We start from the raw sequence: 19389 nt of genomic DNA, 5'->3' as shown, positions 1-19389 counted from the left end.
TTTATAAATATAGACCAAGAAACTCTAACCTTTCAAAAGGCTGGACTTTCCTGAGTGAAAAGGGCATCACCCAGAAACAACAGTTCTCAGACATATACTTAAATAAATGCATTCACGGTTCTAAACAATGTTTTCTATAGTTGAATTATAGTATTAATGGCATCAAATGGATTATTAAATAGTATGTTGAGTTGTCACTAAGTAGCCTACATAGGGGTTGAGGTAAATTATCTTTGCAACATTCCTCCTTAATTTGTAATGTTGGTCAGAATAGAAGAAAAAAGTTGAATGGACTATTTATTCATTGTTTTACCGACAATATTTTATATGCAGTGACAGAAATACAGTAGATACTTCTTCTTCTGTTTCCTATAACCATTTGCAAGTTTCACAACTTTCACCCAAAATAGAGCAGTGAGGTCTCCTGGTTTTCAAAATTCCTGTAAGTTAGATAGGGGTTAAGAAAGTTCAATATATATGCTAAGTGTGCTCAGGGATCATTGTCTTTTAGTAGGTTAGTTGTTTTTTTTTTAACGTTTAATACTTAAAGCACGCAGAACTTCAAGATTTTTCTAAAGATTTTTACATTTAGAAAACTTTTATTTTTATTTCACAAGAGTTTTCTCTTACATTGTGATAAACTAGGCTACTTTTATTCACAAGATTTAAGTACTTCCAATTGAACACAACCGAAAACAAAAATAAAAAGTTTAAAAGCCAAAAGTTATGACTTGTTTATTTTCGTTGTCTTTTGCAAGAAAAATGAATACATTACAAACAGTCTTCATTAATAAAAAAACAACAACCGTGAGCTCATTTAATAGGCTATACTCACAGTGGAGTAGGCTATGGAAATGGCTAGCTTTCACATTTTTGATTAGAACAAAATAAATTGACCAAACAAATATTTAAATAAACTACCAATTAATTTATTGTCAACCAGCTAATTGATTAATTAAAATGATTTCAGCGTACACGTTAACCCACAAAATGTAGCCTAAATAAATTATTAAATACAAAAAACTTCCAATAAACAAGTAGGCCTATGTTATTGTTTTATGGTACAGGAGGCGGAAGTAAGAACAAAACACTTTCACTTCACGCGAGCAGAATTTTTTTTCGGACGGTCCCTTGGCGCGCGCGAGAAGCTGTAGAGTCAGCGCGCAGCCTTCAGTCAGTTCGGAATCGGCACAGCACGGTGCAGTGCTCCTACATCTCTGTATGAATGACAGCGCAGTTAACCAACACAGAGGAAACTCTTCACTGATTCTCATGAGCCGTGCAAGCAACTGAGCTGGATTTACAACCCCCCCCCCCCAGCTCACGGACTGACCTGCAGCTTGCCTGACTGAGACATGTCATTTGGGATATTACAGCCTCCATCTTCGCTGTAAGACAAACACCATGAAGAGATGACCGAGGACTTGTAGAGCTCACAGGCAAGTGTAAAGCTAACATGTTGCGTTCGTTTTGAATTACAATATCTGTCAAGTTCTACACGGAGAGCAGAATATTACTCCTCTAAATGTAGCTGGAGATTCACCTTCTGTTTCCTTCACTATGCCTGGCTTTTCATTCATAATTCCTTGTAGTGCCAGTTCATGCACATTGTAAAAACAAATCACTGACATAAATGTATGTTTTTTTAGGCACACAATTGAGCTAACACAGTACAAGTTTCCTCTTTCAAAATCATTGGCAGGGCGTAGAATTACTTCAATAGCAGGTCATTTACAATAGCATTTCAAATACAACGTTTTCATTTTGCACAGTCATTTGACTAGAATAGCAGAAGAGGGCAAAACATTTTGTAGTGCGTATCAGTCAGTTTAAGTTTATCAGGTTTCTTCACCTTATTTGACCTCTGTGTGCTGCTTTCTCAGAATATCTGTTAAGGGGGTTATGCACTTTGTGTACACTAAACTACAAATCTTAGACTCTAAAAAGAAATCTGTAAAGCTAGTTCCATGTTTACTATTTTATAGCCTACTTCAAAATTATTGAATTGTTTTTTTATTTAACGTTTTTATGTATTAAGCTACACTGGTGCCTTAAACTACAGGGAGGGTAAGGTCAAAATGTCTGATACTTTTAGAACCCCCGGGGTTTAAAAATGAAACCATTTCTGTTGTTTTAATGATGAATAGTATTAAAATAACTGCAGATCTTTAGTCATACAAAAGTAACCACAAAAGTAAGAGCAAACACGGTCTTCCTTGCAAAAATAAACATGTTGCCATTACATCCTGCCTATGCAATTGCGCAATATAGACACTGTTTAAGAGTTTGCTACATTAAATTAAGAAATTACTAAGTATTTTGTGCCAACTGCTATTTTTGTGCCAGTTGTATCCAAAAAAAAGTCTTGATTTTAACTAGTATCTTATCAAAGTTTACATTTCTGGCATAGTGACAACCCTACTACAGGCTGCTGTTTTTCAGTCACTGTGTCATTCATTTATTTGTGTTACAAACTTGGCATATGTGTTCTGATTTTAAATGAAAACCCTTCTAAAGATAAGTCATCCAGGGTTTTTAGGAAACAGTCATCAGTGTGTTTCAACACTAAACACAGGGCCCACGTTCATGTTAATATTGGACAAATTGACCTGTGTTTCCTGTTTGTGTGTATATTTGTGTGTGTTTGTGTGTGTGTGTGTGTGTGTGTGTGTGTGTGTGTGTGTGTGGATGGCCGGCTTGTGTTCCGGTGAGCAGCAGAGGAGCTGACGGTAAATGAGAGGCTGTCACCATGCCCCCGGGGAAGTATGGGATGCAGGAGGAGTGGGAGAAGGAGGGGGACCAGGAGATCATGATGGACTTCCTGTTGCCTACGGGGATCTTCCTCAAATTCCCTGTATCACGAAACAACACAATCTCAATCATCAAAAAAGTACGTTCGCCTATCAGAAAAGCTTTGATGTAACATGTAAATATCTGATGTTTTATGCTGTCATACAATGCATTTTATATTTATTAGAATAAAACTGTATTCCTAAAAGATTGCAATTGATTGACTGCAACCCGGCACTGGGCTTCTGGGGAGCTCTGTTTTGATGCACTGTTGTTATTTATAATATTTACTCAATATGCTTTTAAGCAAATTGGATGACTTAATATTTCCTTCAGACATTAAAGTAATTAAAACATTACACAATCCAAACAATGATTTCTTGTGCTTCTGATGCACCTCAGAGTTTTGATGCAACTGTTACAGAAAGAGCTGCAGCTTTCCTCCTTGGTACATGAAGCCAGCTCTCCACCGGATCAGATCTGCTGTTTAATATGAATGTGCTGTTTCTATGCCAACAGTTCTGCCACTCCAGGGTGTTTGATTTAGCTGTTAAATAAGGATACTCTTGGAAGCCGTTACAATGATTAAGAGATGAAATGTCTTTGCAACAGAGTTAATTCACAAAGAATATTAGAGAATATTCAAAAACTGCCAGGGTCATAATATGTTATCATTCAGTGTATTGAAAATGTAAAATAATAATGACATCATCATCATACATTTTCTCTGCAGACAGAACACACTGTCGACTTCAGGTTACGCTCTGCTCATACAAACTGAGATCTAAATCTCATGTGTCTCTGTTGTCTCAGATGGTTTGGAAAAATGCCAGAAGTGAGGCCTTGTTCGGGGCCCTGGGGGACCCTGATGCGTACGTCTTCACCTGCATCAACCAGACGGCAGAGAGGGAGGAACTGGAGGAGGAATCGAGGCGTATAAGTGATGTGCGGCCCTTCATGTGTGTTCTAAGGCTGGTGGCGAGGGAAGGCGATAGAGTGGAGAAACTCACCAACACACAAATCAGCTTGTTAATTGGCAAAGGTCAGCAAAATTCTTCTGAAAGACCTCGTATGATACTGGTGGCCCAACCAGGCTATGGAGAACCAAGCTTTTGTTAGTTGGTATTGTTGTTAAGTAGGGTTAGGGTTAAGTAAAAGACTGAGCTAGTTTTTCGTCAAATTAGCTAAATGACGTGGCGCAAACATCCCCGTCTGCATCGCCATGTAGCTTAGCTTTTGTGCTGTCTCTCCTGCTGGTCTGTTATTAAAGTTGTTGAGTTGTACGTCATACAACCCCACTTCAAAAATACACAGTAACCACTTTAATGTATGATTTCATTCGCTGTAATTTTTTAGGTCTGCACGAGTTTGAGGCCCAGAAGAACCAAGAAGTGGACGAGTTTCGGACTAAGATGCGTACGTTTTGTGAAGAGAAGGCTCAGGAGCGGCAGTTGTTGCCATGGCAGCAGTGGATGGAGTACAGCTTCCCGTGTGACCTGGAGCCATGCTGCTCTCCACCGACAAGCGTCAAGTCAAAAAGTTCCAAGAAGATTTTCATCAATGTCAAATTTGAGGCTTGTGATGTGAGTCAATCTGTTGTCATTTTTACAAGTCACGTATTTAGAGGTTGATGAGAAAAGTTGATTAGACAATAATAATCCAATGTTATAGTTTGACTTAGCAGCATTTTGGAATTTGGGAAAAACTGGTTCCACCTTGAGTTTACAGATTTTGGAGGATGGCATCAAGTAAACATGAGCACATTAACACCATGAAATCCCCCTCTGTCATCTCAATCACCTTTTTTGAAACTGTTCCTTGGGAACAAGATCTTTAGACATGAAAACAGTATTTTGTAAACGTTTTCTGTAAATTTGGCGCCTTTAATTTGGTGAAGATGTCGCTGACTCTCCTTAGGAAAGCTTCATGCTGCAGCAGGACCCTCAGGACCCCCCTGCAGCACTGATGAGGAGCGCCTTGAAGAAGAAGGCCACAGTGTTTCGTTCATTGCGACAGGAGCCCGAGGACTACACCCTACAGGTCAACGGGAGGTGGGATTTCATCTATGGGAAACACCCTCTGTCCCAGTTTAAAGTGAGTCATCTCAACATCACCACCTCTGAGGAAAAATGTTTTGGGTTGGAAGACAGCATGTTTGATTGTTTCATTAATCCATCCACTTTGATTTAACGTGAAAATGGGGCTGCAGTTAGTGACTTAACTCAGTATGTATAAAATGTATTATATTAGACTTTTGGACACTTTCATTTGACCCTGTTTATCTTACATACAACACTTAAACACAGGTAGTTTCTATGAAATAGTGAAACCTAGAGCCAATCTTAGGTCATTCAACAATTTCTGGATTTGGACATTAGCATTTTTTGAAGCTATCACAGTTTAGCTTCTGTCTTTATATTCGGAGTGCTGTTGGAGTGCTGTCCTTTTTCAAGGATCAGTTGAAGCCGTTTAGTCTCTAGTTGTTTTTTTGTATTTTACTGCATTCATTTAGCCGTTACCCCAACCAGCCGCCAAGACCTGCATCCAAACAACATGATGCTTCATAGCTGTGATGGTGTGTTTTGGCAGATGTTTGCTGTTTCGGTTCTACCCAACAGTGATTAGTATGATGTTCATTAGTATGGTCTCATCAGACCATAAAATCTTCCTCCACTGGGTTTCAGAGGCTCCCACACGCCAAATGTGACTTTTTCCAACAGTTTCTCTGTTTTGCTGTTTAGCTGTGACTCACAAAGCAGTTGGACAATTTGACTAGCTGCTCTTGTCTTCTTCTTAGCGGCCAGAGCTTCTTAAAAGCTCATTATGTTTACACTTAATATTTGGGGATACAGATTTCAGTGTGTCTAAAAATTGTCTTTTATATTAACTGCCCTGAATATAATTTCCAAATCTGTCCCATTTACAACATATTCTAGCATCATTCCCTCAGTTATGAAAAACAACTGTTAAAACATATGTTTAGATTAATTGTACTTAATCTAAATACATTTCCTTATCACCTTAAACATTTCTTGTCAGTTGATCTGTGACAGTGTGTCAATTCACAAGTGAAAAAGCACAACATGAACTGGTCTGCGGTCAAACATTTCTCGATGTTTGTGGATAACCTATTTCTCTGTTATCTGTCTGCTTTCTTACTGTGAGTTTCATTATAGTGATTGTCATGTCAGGATTGGATGAGTCAAGGCTTTGGTTACAGGAGACCCCACTGTTGATTATGAAACTCCAGCCTACTGCAGGGGTTACTCATATCAGTATAGCTACCTGCAGAAAGGAACTGAACCCATTCACACATTATGAGTGAATACCTACAGCAAATAAACAGCCTGCAAGAGTTAACTAGCCAGCGCTATCAGAACACAGGGAAATATCTGTGGGTGAACCGACTGATGCTTGTACCAGTAAAACCCCTCTTGTGTGTGTCTCCATCTTCCCCCCACACCAGTACATTTTCTGGTGTTTGAGAAATGGCCAAAACCCTCATCTAACCATGGTGCACTACTCCACTATCAGCAAATATCAGGACGAGCAGGGCAGAATGTGCAACCAGGTATTTAAGAGTCGCTCCTCGTCCAGACCTCCTCCACTGCCCCTGAAGAAGGTGAGAGGTTAGCGGACGGCTGCACGTATTTTATTAACAGAGCCATCCATTTTTTCCTTCCTCTTCATTACAGTTGTTCCTCAACCAAACAGCTGTGGACTTTGACACTGTTGAAACATGCTGTGCCAAACGATGTTGATAATTTACACTTGACACCGTTTCAAGTTTAACATCGAACATTGAGTTTGAGATGGTACTTACTTGTACGATTTAAACTTAGATATGATACTAGTAAAAACAAATTATATCTTTACCTGTTTCATTACCTCAGCAGCACAAATACTATATTGTCCTTACTACATACTAGTCCTTGGGACCCAATAGTGGCTAATTTCTTGATTTTTATAACCAAAAATTGGAAGCAAAATGGCACAAATACATCATCAACGTTTCCGTATTGAGATATTTCTGTAATTTAGAACAGTCGTTCCCAACCTTTTTTCCTTTTAACCCCCTCACTTGTGTGTAAGAAAAGCTGAGCCCCCCAGGACCTACAGGAAATGATACATGAAATGATACATTGCTTTCATAAATTAATATACATTTGAATTGTTTTTATTGATAACAACAGAATTTGACTACAATCCTGTTCTTACCAAAATGCCTTTGTAAAAAAAATCCTGGTATTGTTTTAATATGGTTTTATTTAATCTGTTCAAATTTAATTTTGACAACCACAGAGCCCCCCCTCCCCAGATATCGAGTGGGAACTCGGGGTTTAGAGCATGCTCTCTCTTTGGATCGCGGCAACTTTTAGTTCAAATGTGGCCAAAGATCTGTGCATATTTTTTTAAAGCTTCACTACATTTTGATATCTATCATTAAAACAACTGAGATGGTATCATTTTAAAACATGTAGTGTCGACAAAGTATCAAATTAGCCTAAATGTTGACAACCTCAATAAAGCATATATTAACTTTGAGACTGTGCTGGCAAAATTAAAGTTAATGTGTTTTTGAGCTTTTATTTAAGTGATTCGCACAAATAAAAAAATAAAACAGACATGAGAAAAATGTTTTTGCAAATTTGATCGAAGCACCTTTGGGAGCTTTTTTTCCCCCTGTTTTCTTTCAGGTTAAAGTTTGTTCCCCTTTTTTACTATATTTTGAAACTGTGAGTTGTGTGTCTGTATTTTGGCAGGAAATTGTAGCAACAGTTTCATCACCTACTACTTCAGTGAATGCAGTGAGTTCAGTTTCAACAAAAGTGAGAGGCAAAGAAAATAAATGTCATCCCTTCTTTCTGCAGCAGAACACGTCTTCGCTGTGGTCCATCAATGAGCCATTCTGCATTCACCTGCTTCAGGGCAGCCGAGTCAACGCAGATGAAGGAATGAAGGTTGGTGTGGTTTTGCGTGGGTTTTCTCTTACTTTGAAGCTTAATGAATAGTGGCATTCACTTGTTTACCAATAACTCAATTTCAGTTGTAAGTTCAGCAGGGCGGACATATAAATGACAGGAGGGTCACGTGGTCTAAAACCACCGTTTCCCATAATTCAACAAGGCGGTTGGTTAAAACTTCAAAACAGGAAGTGGGGAGGGCCTATCTGATTTGTATGTCTCACTCTGAGGCCTATTTTCTAAGAAAGAAGGCAGACTTCGTGCTCATGTTGCTCCCTTTCTCGCTTTCAGTGCACGTCTTTTTTTGTAGGCAATGCGTGCATTCTGTTACTATAGTAAACACGCTCTCATATATGTTGAAATTTGACATTGGTGGCAGTTCAAATTGAAACATGTCCTTAAATAGGGCAAAAGTGTACAGAAAAAGATCAAATAATACTTTATACAGATATCAGGTTTTTTCAAATGCCTTTTTTTTTTTTTCACTAAGTTGACAAACAAGAAACCAGAGAGCACACGTACACAAATTAACTCTGTGGCCTTTTGAATACACCTGCATAACTAACCATGTTACTATTTAGATGGATGATTAAGTGCACAAATTTGTCCTGTCACATAATTATCATGTCTGCATTTGGCAGGCAAATGTTTGTAACCAAACCCTTGGGGGAAACAGCAAGTCATATGTTCATATACATTCAGACTATCTTTATTTGCAAAAATAATGTTGTTTGCGGCTTATTGCAGTTTCGTTCTTATGATTGGGTAAAATTTTTGACTGACTGTGAATAGCATCAAAAGAGACTGCTACCTTCTCACAGTAGGTAATGAATGTGCAGACTCTTTGACTCATACCTTGATTGACACATGAACCTCTGAATCATTTTGTGATGTCTGTAAATCTTTTATAAACATTCTCCCTCACACAAGTGTTAAACCCTTTCAGCTTTTCTTACCACATGTCATTCCCCCATCTAATCACTCCTGTGTATGTGTTTCCCTTCTAGCTCGTAGTGCAGGCCGGCTTGTTCCATGGCAGCGAACTGCTCTGCAAGGTGGTGACAAGCTCAGAGGTGGCAGTGTCATCTGAGCCTCTGTGGGACCAAAAGTTGGAGTTTGACATTAACGTGGCCGACCTGCCTCGCATGAGCCGTCTGTGCTTTGCGCTCTACGCTGTCATTGAGAAAGCCAAGAAACCCCGCGGCACCAAGAAGAAGAATAAGAAAGCTGTGAGTCCATCTGAAGTGTTGTTTTGGGCCATAGTGTAAAATTTGTTTTTTCGAGCAGGCAAGTGTTTGGGCTGGTGGATGGTAAGATGTTAGCAAGCACAAACATATCTATTTCCTCTCTAGTGTGTAGTGTGTGCTGTGTGGATGTGTTGTGCAAGTGTGTTCAGTGGCAAGACTGCGGTTAACTTGTCATCCACTTCAGCTCTTTTATCTGTACATCACCCCAAAAAAGGAAGGAAGGACATGGCAAACATTTTCAAGGAATTCTAAATTCATCTTCACAGTTTCCTTACATTCTTTCAGAATTCATAACCTCATAGTATTTTACCTTCAAATATAGTCCTTTCATTCACAAGCCTTTACTCTGGAAACTTTACAGTAAAGGCAAATTCCTCTTTCTGTTGTTCTTTTGACTATTGGTGTCTAAATCCATGGTTTAATTGTTGTTATGCTTTCCTTTGAAATTCTTCTTTTAGTGCATTATGTAGACGCAGGTATGTAGAGTGAACTCTTGACTTACAAGACTGTGTTATCTTCATACAGTAAGTACATCTGGGTGGAAAATATATTTTTTAGAAATTGTTATGGATTCCAAAGTTTTGAAAGGAAGGCAGATGATTTTCAGACAAATAAAAAAAAAAACACCTGAACAAAATGCTCTGGATCAGAAAAGATGATCTATGCGGGAATAAGGCGGTACAGGCTAAGATAATGTTTTTTTGGTTTTTTTTGAGTGTAAAATTCACCGGACAATGACATAGACTTAGAGAGCCAGCAGAAGACACTTAATTTTAACAAACTCCAACTGACAGTTACACAATTATTACTTTTACAAAATTGAGAATATTAGATGAGATAAGATTAGATTAGTTCAACGTTATTGTCTGTCCCAACACTGACAAAAATCCCCTTTTTAACAAGGCTCAAACAATAAACACAACTTACATTAAAAACTCATTTAAAACACAACACAAAGTACATAACTGATTTGATATGCAGATCTACAGAATATTGATGCACAAGCAGTTTATATTGAACCAACCAAAATGTTTTGATGCAAAAATGTAAAATATTCCAGGTTCCAGCTTCTCAAATTTGAGTATTTGGAGCTTTTTAGCTTTTTTATACATTTTTAAATAAACGTTTTATATCATTATAAAAATAATAATTATTTAGACTTGAGACTGTAAGTTTACAAACAAGGCAGTTTGGAGATATTACTTCCAGGAATGACATTTAAACAATTGTTTAGCATTTCATCAACTATGTAAAAAAACCAACAATATAAGAATATTGTTAGATTATTGTTAGTTACTGATTATTTCTCTCCTATTAAAATTAATAACTTAAAGAATGAATATTTGCTTCTACATACCACTATTAGTTACAGACGTGACATAACAAGTTGTACATTGCTCTTACTATTCACATGTGTTTAAAAAAAGAAGCGTGTTAAATGAAGAGCCAGAAGCAGCAACACTGAAAATAACTATGAACAACCATTCTCTGTACAGTATCAAGTACAGTAAACAACATCGTATTTCCCCTTTACTCTGCGGCCTCTTGTTTTGAAGCATTGCAGCGGCTGAGGGCTGACACATTTAAGAAGTCTTAACATATCAACCAGGTGGGTTTTTGGGCATCAAGGCCACTTCTGCTTTCTGAGCAACTTCTCTCTTCTTTTGCCTGGAAGAGAAGCCCTGCAGACAGACGCCAGGAAGACTGAGGACAGTTCAGCTCTACTTTGTGTGCACGCCACTTATTTTTAGCTGGGTTCATTCAGTCTAGTTTTGTTTGTTTCATCAATAACCTCTGCCTAGATGTTATTTCCATTCTTGCTGCTTTACAGTTTAACCTCATAGCTATGTCAGATAAATTACCAGATTATTTTTTTTATGTTACTGATCAAACCTTAGTACACTTAATTTGAAAACAAGAGTACTATCAATGTGCCCCACTTTTGCATTTCTTTTGACATGATTTTGCTGCTTGCAGGTGCTTCAAAAAGCATTTCAACAAACATTATCAATCAATCAATCAATTTTTATTTATATAGCATCAACTCATAACTCATAAGTGTTATCTCAAGACACTTTACAAAAAGCAGGTAAAAGACCTTACTTATTGCTATTATCCTGTCCCTCTCTTCAGGACTGTCCGATAGCCTGGGTGAATACTATGGTGTTCGACTACAAGGACCAGCTGAAGACTGGGGAGGTCCTCCTGTCCACATGGCCATCTGTTCCCGGTACTTTCAGCCTTGCTTCTTCTTACATCTCCCCCTCTTCAAACACCTCCCATGTTAACAGCTTCCTCCACAACGCCTGGCACAATTATGTGTGGGCTGATTCACAAGCTAGTCACTTGACTTGTCAAATGTTTGTGTAAAAATGTGAGTTATGTGTTTAATCTCTGAGGCTGTAGCCACTATCTGTTGACTCACTGTCACATTAACACAGGAGAGATTTGAAGGTGAAAAACGTACTCACTAAGTCGATTGAAACATTTACCAAGTGGCATAATTCATGATTTTTTCCCCCCAGATGACAAAGGTGACTTGTTGAATCCGATGGGAACTGTGGAGAAGAACCCAAATGTGGACAGCGCTGCAGTGCTGCTCATCCGCTTCCACAACATCCGCCCACATCCTCTCTATTACCCTCCACTTGACAAGGTATTTATTTTCAAGAGGCTATAGATGACTACTTGCTACTTGAGATTTAGACTTTTTTTTTTAAAGTCAGTCAAAGTAATCCTCACCTGTTTTCAGATAAGTGACAATGAGAATAATGGGGATGGAACTTTTATCGCCAAAGAAGAGGTAAGACTTTATAATTTCAGAGCCTGTTTCTTGCTGACCACTTTTATGTATCTATATGTAACTATGTGTGTTTGCTTTCTGTAGTACATGAAATTAAAAGAAATCATGGATAACAAAAACTACACCGAGTTTTTCGAGGACGAGAAGGAGCTCTTGTGGAAGCTTCGTGCAGAAGTCCGTGATTGTTTCCCCGACAGTCTCTCCAAGCTACTCCTCATAACCAAGTGGAATAAGCATGAGGACGCAGTCCAGGTATTTATCCTGGATTTCTCTACTATGATCCGTATTTTTTATCAGGTGTGTTTATAGGTCTGGAATGTTTGCCAAGCCCAAAATATGTGTCCAAAATAGATTTAAGTTCTCAAACTATAAAGAAAAACTAATTTTGTCCAGTTTTTCTGAAGTATGTGATTATTCTCGCTTGATTTTTTTTCTTTACTGGCTAACCACCATCAGTGTATGTTATAGTGAATTATCAGACCAGTAGGGCTGTTGCTAAATATATTTTTTACAACACTTAATGTAGCTAAAATCAAGATAAATACATCTATTAATATAGTCTGTAAAAGGTAACAAGACCAACTTTGTACAATCATGCTAGTGTTCTGAGCAAAATGCTAATGTTAGCATGCTACCATTCCCTTGGTGACATTACTAGCATGTTTAATGTTCAGCAGACAATTCTCAAAGTTTATTATGTTTACAATCTGCCTGCTAACATTTGGCTTTTGTTGTTAGCCTGGCAGGTATTTGGCCATAAACTAAAGTGTAACCCAAGGGTAAGGGTAACCCAATAGCTGATGAGACATTTCATACTGAACCCAAAAAATGTCAACCAGAGGAATTAAGCCCAATCATAAAAGCATGTACCGAACAGAGCTAGAATAGTGGTCGAGCTACGACGCTATCACGAGAAAAAACATAAAATGCTTATCACATTTTCTACAGTCAAGTTGAAAGTCTGCAAATTACTTATCATGTCCAATTAACACTCACAAACACAATGACATTTAGTTAGTAAAGTTACAAACAAGAGAAGATCGACATTATATCTCTGTGTGTTTGCCCAATAAATGATCAAAACAAAAAGTGATTATCAAAGTAAATGCTGATTCATCTTTGCAGCTCTACCAACCAGTAAAGGTCTTGAAAATGTGAAAATACATTGAACGGAAACACTCAGATCTTATGTGAAGATTAATTTTTGACCTGTATTTTAGAGTTTGAATTATTGCCACTGTAGTAGAAAATTCTCTTTTGATTCTCCTCAGATGGTGAGTCTACTGAGGAACTGGCCCGACCTCCCTGCCATCCATGCCTTGGAGCTCTTAGACTACAGTTTTCCCGACCCAGTGGTCCGTTCTTTTACCATCAGATGCCTCAGGAAGCTTAGGTACACACACATCCATTTTCATTGCTTTTACAAATTTCTTCTTCAAGTTTAAAAGCCTTTTTGTAACATTTGTTTTCTGCACAGTGATAATGAACTGCTGCAGTACTTAATCCAGCTGGTCCAGGTCCTGAAGTATGAGTCCTATCTTGACTGTGACCTCACCACTTTCCTACTGGAGAGGGCTCTCTCCAACAGGAGGATAGGACACTTTCTGTTTTGGCATCTCAGGTGAGACATAGTCCAGCAGACTAACCAAGACATCACGTTTATCTAGAAATCTATTGTCTGACTGATGAATTTGGGTTTGTTGAAGGTCTGAGATTCATGTGGCGTCTGTGAGTTTACGTTTTGGCCTGATTTTGGAGGCCTACTGCCGTGGGAACATCCACCACATCAAGCTCTTAACCAAACAGGTAATCTCATAGACCTACAGCATATACTCTAAATAAGTGTTTTTTAATTTGTACTAAACGTCTGCCTCTGCCTTACCCGCGCCGCACAGAACGAGGCTCTGGGCAAAATGAAGGCCCTGAGTGACTTTGTAAAGTCGGGTTCCCAGAAGATGACAGTGGATGACCTGAAGCTGTGCATCAGACAGGAATCCTACCTGGAGGCCCTGTCAGACCTGCTGTCACCGCTCAACCCCAGCATCATTCTCGCTGAGATCTGGTCAGTGCCAGACACACACACAAACACAAATTGCATTTTTGACTCCATAATTGGATTTTCAGGTTGAGTTTGGTCCCTTTCTGGGCTTACTGCCTGACAAACTAATGCATTTATGTAGTATATTGACAATTTAACCTTTAGTTGTACAGCCCCAGCAGACCTTTTTTTGTAATAAACGATACTGTATGCCATCTTACTATTGCCTCACATTGATCAATCCCTTTAAGTTTAAAGTTTTTGTTCTTATTCACATCCTTAAAGTGCATTTTTAATTTATTTTGGGTTTTAGTTTGTGTTCCTCCAACAACATTTCCCCATTTCTTACAGTGGCTCACGAGGGACAACATTGACTGATGTACATTATAATATAAAACAGGTTAATACAACAATGGAAAACCTGAAAAACACCAAAGCCTTTCTCAACTTCCAAGTGTTTTGTTCTTTAGTCTATGAACCTTGCACACTTATGAGAATCTTTTGTTGAAGATACGTGTGTTTTTCTCCTTTGCAGTGCAGATAAGTGCCGGTTTATGGACTCCAAGATGAAGCCGCTGTGGTTGATGTATAAGAACCCCTGCATTCAAGGAGACATGGTGGGCATCATCTTCAAGAACGGAGATGGTGAGATACAAGACAATATAAACACATAGCCACATGCGGACACAAAATAAACACGACAAATGGTATGAATAAAGGGTATTGCAACAGAAAGATAAGCATACCATGCAGGTTGTGAAGAATGCTTCCCCGAAATGTAAACGTTAAGATAACATGAAATAGAACCTGTTTCATCACTTCTGCTCTGACAATGAAATGTTTTATACTTCCACCTTGACCTTTAGATCTTCGGCAAGACATGCTGACCCTCCAGATGATCCAGCTAATGGAGAACTTATGGAAGAAAGAAGGCCTGGATCTCAGGTACAGTGGGCGATGTTGTTTGCAGGACCTTTTTTTTTTTTCTTTTACTCAAGCAGTTCCTCAGCCTATAATGATAATTTCCCCCTTCACTCAAAAGGATGATCCCATACGGCTGCTTGTCCACTGGGAACAAGATGGGGCTCATCGAGGCAGTAAAGCACTCAGACACCATCGCAAATATCCAGAGAAACAGCAGCAACAGTGCCGCCACCGCTGCCTTCAACAAGGACGCTCTGCTTAACTGGCTCAAATCAAAGAATCCTGAGTGAGTATGGTGAAACACTTTGACATTAAAGGTTACTATTGGACAATTTAAAAGACATCTTCTACTGTGTAAAGAAAAAGATTTGATCTATTTCTAAATGATGGCCCTGATGACCCAAGTACTGGTAGAGCAAAACCAACCAACTGACCTTTTCACAAGCAACTTTTCCCAACTCCTGGTAGCGGGATCCCAAGTGCAGAGTTGTTGGATTTTTATTTGTCGAGTGTGACATTGCACACTTGAAATATTAGAACTAGCGGCAGTTGATACAACAGCTCCATAGATTTTTCATTAAACACAAGTAAAGTATTAAATCTGCAGTAATAAAACACTTTGCATGTCCTGCCTTTAACCGTATTCAATTAAAAATAAGATTACTCCTAAGTTGTATTTTTAACTGAGGTCTCTCAAGGCAGTGTCTAGTCGTTTTATTTTCTGTTTATTCTAAATAGTGAGCTAACTACATCGTTTGATGTCTCCGAGTGCATCGCAAGACGTGTGAAAAAACTTTACATGCGTGCAACACTTATAGCACTTAAAGTATTTGGGTATATTTTGGAACTGAAACATAGTCATGGTGTGAAATGTGTCACTACCACTGGCTCTGTTTTTTACAAACATATCCATATCTTTAGGAACACAAACTTTGTATGGTAGCGATACACAGATGTAAGAACATTTGACATTTTTTTTCGGTTGTTTAAGAAAAATGGGTTTTATATCAGAAGAATATTAGTAAAATGAGCTAACAGTATAATTCAATGCAATTACAAAACTTACATACATACATTTGTAGTGTTTCCTTTATTTTAATCATGATAATGTAGCTTCAGTTGGAGCAAAGAGCATATGTGTTATTTCTCTACAGTAATAAGAAAATATTTGTTTCCATGCCTGACAGAAGCCTCTCTTTGATTCTTTAAGAATGTCTTTGTTTTTGTCAGTGCATGTTTGAATGTTTACGTCTTCAAAGTATTTATTGTGTGCAGTGTTTTAAAAGCATGATCAAGCATCACAAAGTGCAGAGGCAACTCCAGCATCAGCAACATTAAATGAGAGTAGATTTTTATTTGGTGCCAGACAGTCTGAAGGTCTTGTCTTTTCTGAAAGCTCCTCGAAGTGAGAGAAGCATTCAATGTAATGAATAAGCCTTTGTGCGTCACATTGGCAAGACAGGCCCAGCTGAGTGCACAACAGAGCAGAAAGGTAATTAGCTTGAAATGTTGCAGCAGCCAAAAATGGAGCAGAGAAAATTAGTAAAAGATAGACACTGTGCACGTCTAGACGGGGGAAGGACGTGATGGTCAATCATCAACCAGCACCAGAACTCTTCTGTGAATATTTAATATTGCTGTAAAGAAATTCTGCCTCATGGCCATGTGTGTGTAAATAGTTGTTTTGCATATAATGTGACCATGATAAGAAAATGTAAATAGACTTTGTGAACAAACCCAGTCATGCTTTGCTTCCTTGTTTCTATTCTTCTTCTACCAGGGACAAACTTGATAAAGCAATAGAAGAGTTCACACTGTCCTGTGCTGGCTACTGTGTAGCTACTTATGTCCTGGGCATTGGAGATCGTCACAACGACAATATCATGATCAGGGAAACTGGACAGGTATTCTAATATTTGATATCATTTTATTATTATGACATTGAAATCTGCTTCAAGGGGACGGCTAGACTGCAGAACACTTGTTTCTTGAATTGATATTCTAGAATAAACATGTTTAATTATGTAAAAAGTACTCTCCCAATCTTAATGAAAGTTGTGAATTTGTTGTGAAATGAATTTCATTCAAATTAGTTTTTGTGTCGGATTAGATAATTTGAGTGTGAACCCCTTAATCCGTCACCCACGAGTTAATCAGTTTTTAAGAAATGTGACTGGTAAGTGATGCAGAACCAATTCACAACCCAGAGGTCATTTTCACCTTTGCTCTTCAGCTGTTCCACATTGACTTTGGGCATTTCCTGGGTAACTTCAAGCGGAAAATGGGGATCAACAGGGAGCGTGTGCCTTTCATCTTGACTTACGACTTTGTCCATGTGATCCAACAAGGAAGAACGAATAACAGTGAGAAATTTGAAAGGTATGGTATTTTTTATCGGTCTATCTGCTGACCAGGGATTTTTACTACAAATGGTTTAGTACTGCATCCATGTTGTTGCAGGTTTAGGGAGTGCTGTGAGCAGGCCTACAAGATCCTATGTCGAAACTGGTCCCTGTTTGTTAACCTCTTTGCTATGATGAAGGCAGCAGGACTGCCAGAGCTCTCCTCCTTCAAAGACATCCAGTATCTAAAGGTATGTAAACATGACGGTGTTGATCATGCTGATGACAGAAATGTTAATAAGGATGATAACAAAGGTTGGTTTTGGTGTCTCATTTTTTAAAGGACTCTTTAGCGTTGGGCAAATCAGAGGAGGAGGCGTTGAAGAATTTCAAAGTAAAGTTCAACGAAGCTCTTCGTGAGAGCTGGAAGACCAAGGTGAACTGGATGATGCACTCCTTAGCCAAAGATAACAGACCGTGAAGAACGATGAATAAAGGGAACCTGAGCAGCAACAACAAATTATTGATTTGAACCAAGGAAGTAAACAGGATCAAATATGATCCTTTATTAATGGCATTCAAGGACGCTCGGCAAATGTTTACCTCTGGCTGGCCTGACCATGGAAAATCACCTCTAAATAGGAGCATCCAAAAACAACTTTTAATCCTGAAGAATAATTTCAGTCCATATATTTTCTTCAAGAAGGACATTAAACACACTCATCTTCTCCATTTAAACAATGGAATGCCTTTTCCTTAAGGCTGCAGAGGAAACAATGAAAAACAGCTTTTTTCATCTCCTAAAATCGCTACTTGAAAACGTGTGCAAAGTGTCACGAGTCAATGGAACAAGAACAGAGACTGAAAATTCATCTCAGCAGGGTGCAAACTGCAAACAAACTTTATGATGACTAGAGATGACACTGTTTAGTCACAGAGTACAATAACAAGGCAGCAGCAGTTTCATGTCAAACCCTTTGCTCAGTTTACAACCCTCCATTGCTGTGTTGTTTCCTGTCATTTTAACTGCCTCATAGCAATGGTGTTTTTTCTCATTTTCTTTTTTTTTGTGTGTGTGTATTTTATTTAATCTGGGAACTCAGAAGTACTTGTAAAAAGTCATGAAGAATATTTTTAAAATATGATGTGTTGAACTATGTATAATGTTGCCTTGAAGTGAAGTAATTCATTAGCATAGTATTATTTATAATATATTGAAAGATGTGAAAATGACTTAAACCTTCATTTTGATCGCACCCCTTAGTCAAGGCAGTGTTATCAATCTGACTCTTACCAAACAACGATGCAGAAAAGGGAAACGTTTGGCATTTTTTGGATGCTCTTGTTTGTTTTCTGGCAGGGAATTGAATGAGCCGTTAGATACCACTCTTTTGTCTGTGTTTTTATACATACATACTATTTACTTGATTACAACTAACAAGTAGAAAATAAAATGAAGTGATCTCAGGTGAAATTATCAGATTAAATATTGAATAAAATAGCAGGTAGGACTAAAATAATAATCTGTAGAGCTGTAGACTTGTTGATGCATATCACAAAAAGTTGGTACACATCTCTTTTGAAAGTTTGAATCTGAACTACTATCAAAGACGATGCAGTAAGTTTGTGTGTCTTTCTGAATTATTTTTTGTTATGTTAAATTTCAATTGCATTGTTGAACTGATGTTCTTAGTGCCATGAAAAAGTCATGTCATGCTTGTGTCAAACACCTCTATACTTTGTCATATCCAATGCTGTGCAAAATAGAGATTAAGTGTGTCAGTGTGGGGCCGCTGGTGGCCGAGTGGTTAATTTGTATGTACAGAGTACGAAGCGGGCGGCCAAGGTTAGAATCCCACTTGTGGCTTCTTTCCCGCATGTCATTCCCCATTCTCTCTTTCTCCCCGATTTCCAACTGTATCCACTGTCTTGTCTCTCAAATAAAGGCACAAAAAAATTAAAGAAAAAAAAGTATGTCAGTGTGTTGTAGGGTTTGATTTTATGGTGCTTTCTGATTGCTTATATGCTGGATATCTTGCTGTCTGTCATACAAGGAAGATGATATGCTTTTCAGTTTGCATAGCACTTGAAACAATCTCTGTCTATTGTATTAGTCTCAGTACCTTTACAGAGGAAGAAGATTGAAAAGCTAGTGGAATACTCACTGTGGACTAGACTCAAAATATAAGTTGTCTTGTCTGTGTCCCTCTGCTGAACACTGCTGTTTTAAGTCAAAAGAAGCAGATCAACTCTATGATAGGCAGCCAGGCACATTTGTGCA

At 38.3% G+C, this 19389-nt stretch overlaps 1 protein-coding gene across 3 annotated transcripts; it reads left to right on the top strand.

Annotated features, from left to right (window-relative positions):
* The first annotated feature begins 1174 nt into the window (after positions 1-1174).
* Positions 1175-19082, top strand: pik3cd (phosphatidylinositol-4,5-bisphosphate 3-kinase, catalytic subunit delta). Of its 3 annotated transcripts, XM_061057109.1 has the most exons (23): positions 1175-1445; positions 2719-2890; positions 3604-3832; positions 4147-4373; positions 4708-4884; positions 6257-6412; positions 7662-7751; positions 8762-8983; positions 11135-11231; positions 11527-11657; positions 11754-11804; positions 11889-12056; positions 13076-13197; positions 13282-13425; positions 13511-13610; positions 13700-13866; positions 14378-14487; positions 14709-14787; positions 14885-15052; positions 16547-16670; positions 17000-17145; positions 17227-17359; positions 17452-19082. In XM_061057109.1, the coding sequence occupies exons 2-23, from the start codon at positions 2750-2752 to the stop codon at positions 17587-17589; spliced, it is 3120 nt and encodes a 1039-aa protein (XP_060913092.1). In that variant the 5' UTR covers positions 1175-1445; positions 2719-2749; the 3' UTR covers positions 17590-19082. The 3 variants fall into 3 exon arrangements, with proteins under 3 accessions (XP_060913092.1, XP_060913094.1, XP_060913091.1); XM_061057111.1 differs by lacking the exon at positions 1175-1445 and having other exon boundaries at positions 2673-2890; positions 7665-7751; XM_061057108.1 differs by lacking the exon at positions 1175-1445 and having other exon boundaries at positions 2673-2890.
* The last annotated feature ends 307 nt before the right edge of the window (positions 19083-19389 follow it).

The sequence above is a fragment of the Labrus mixtus genome, chromosome 15 (genome assembly GCF_963584025.1).
Source record: "Labrus mixtus chromosome 15, fLabMix1.1, whole genome shotgun sequence".
Classification (NCBI taxonomy): domain Eukaryota; kingdom Metazoa; phylum Chordata; class Actinopteri; order Labriformes; family Labridae; genus Labrus; species Labrus mixtus.
This window is presented reverse-complemented; position numbering and strand designations above follow the sequence as displayed.

Excerpts from the sequence above, each read along its gene's own strand:
- pik3cd (XM_061057109.1), top strand. The coding sequence starts at position 2,750 with ATGCCCCCGGGGAAGTATGGGATGCAGGAGGAGTGGGAGAAGGAGGGG. Across the intron at positions 13,426-13,510 it reads TTTCTGTTTTGGCATCTCAG|GTCTGAGATTCATGTGGCGT; the intron begins GTGAGACATAGT and ends GGTTTGTTGAAG. Across the intron at positions 13,611-13,699 it reads TCAAGCTCTTAACCAAACAG|AACGAGGCTCTGGGCAAAAT; the intron begins GTAATCTCATAG and ends CGCGCCGCACAG.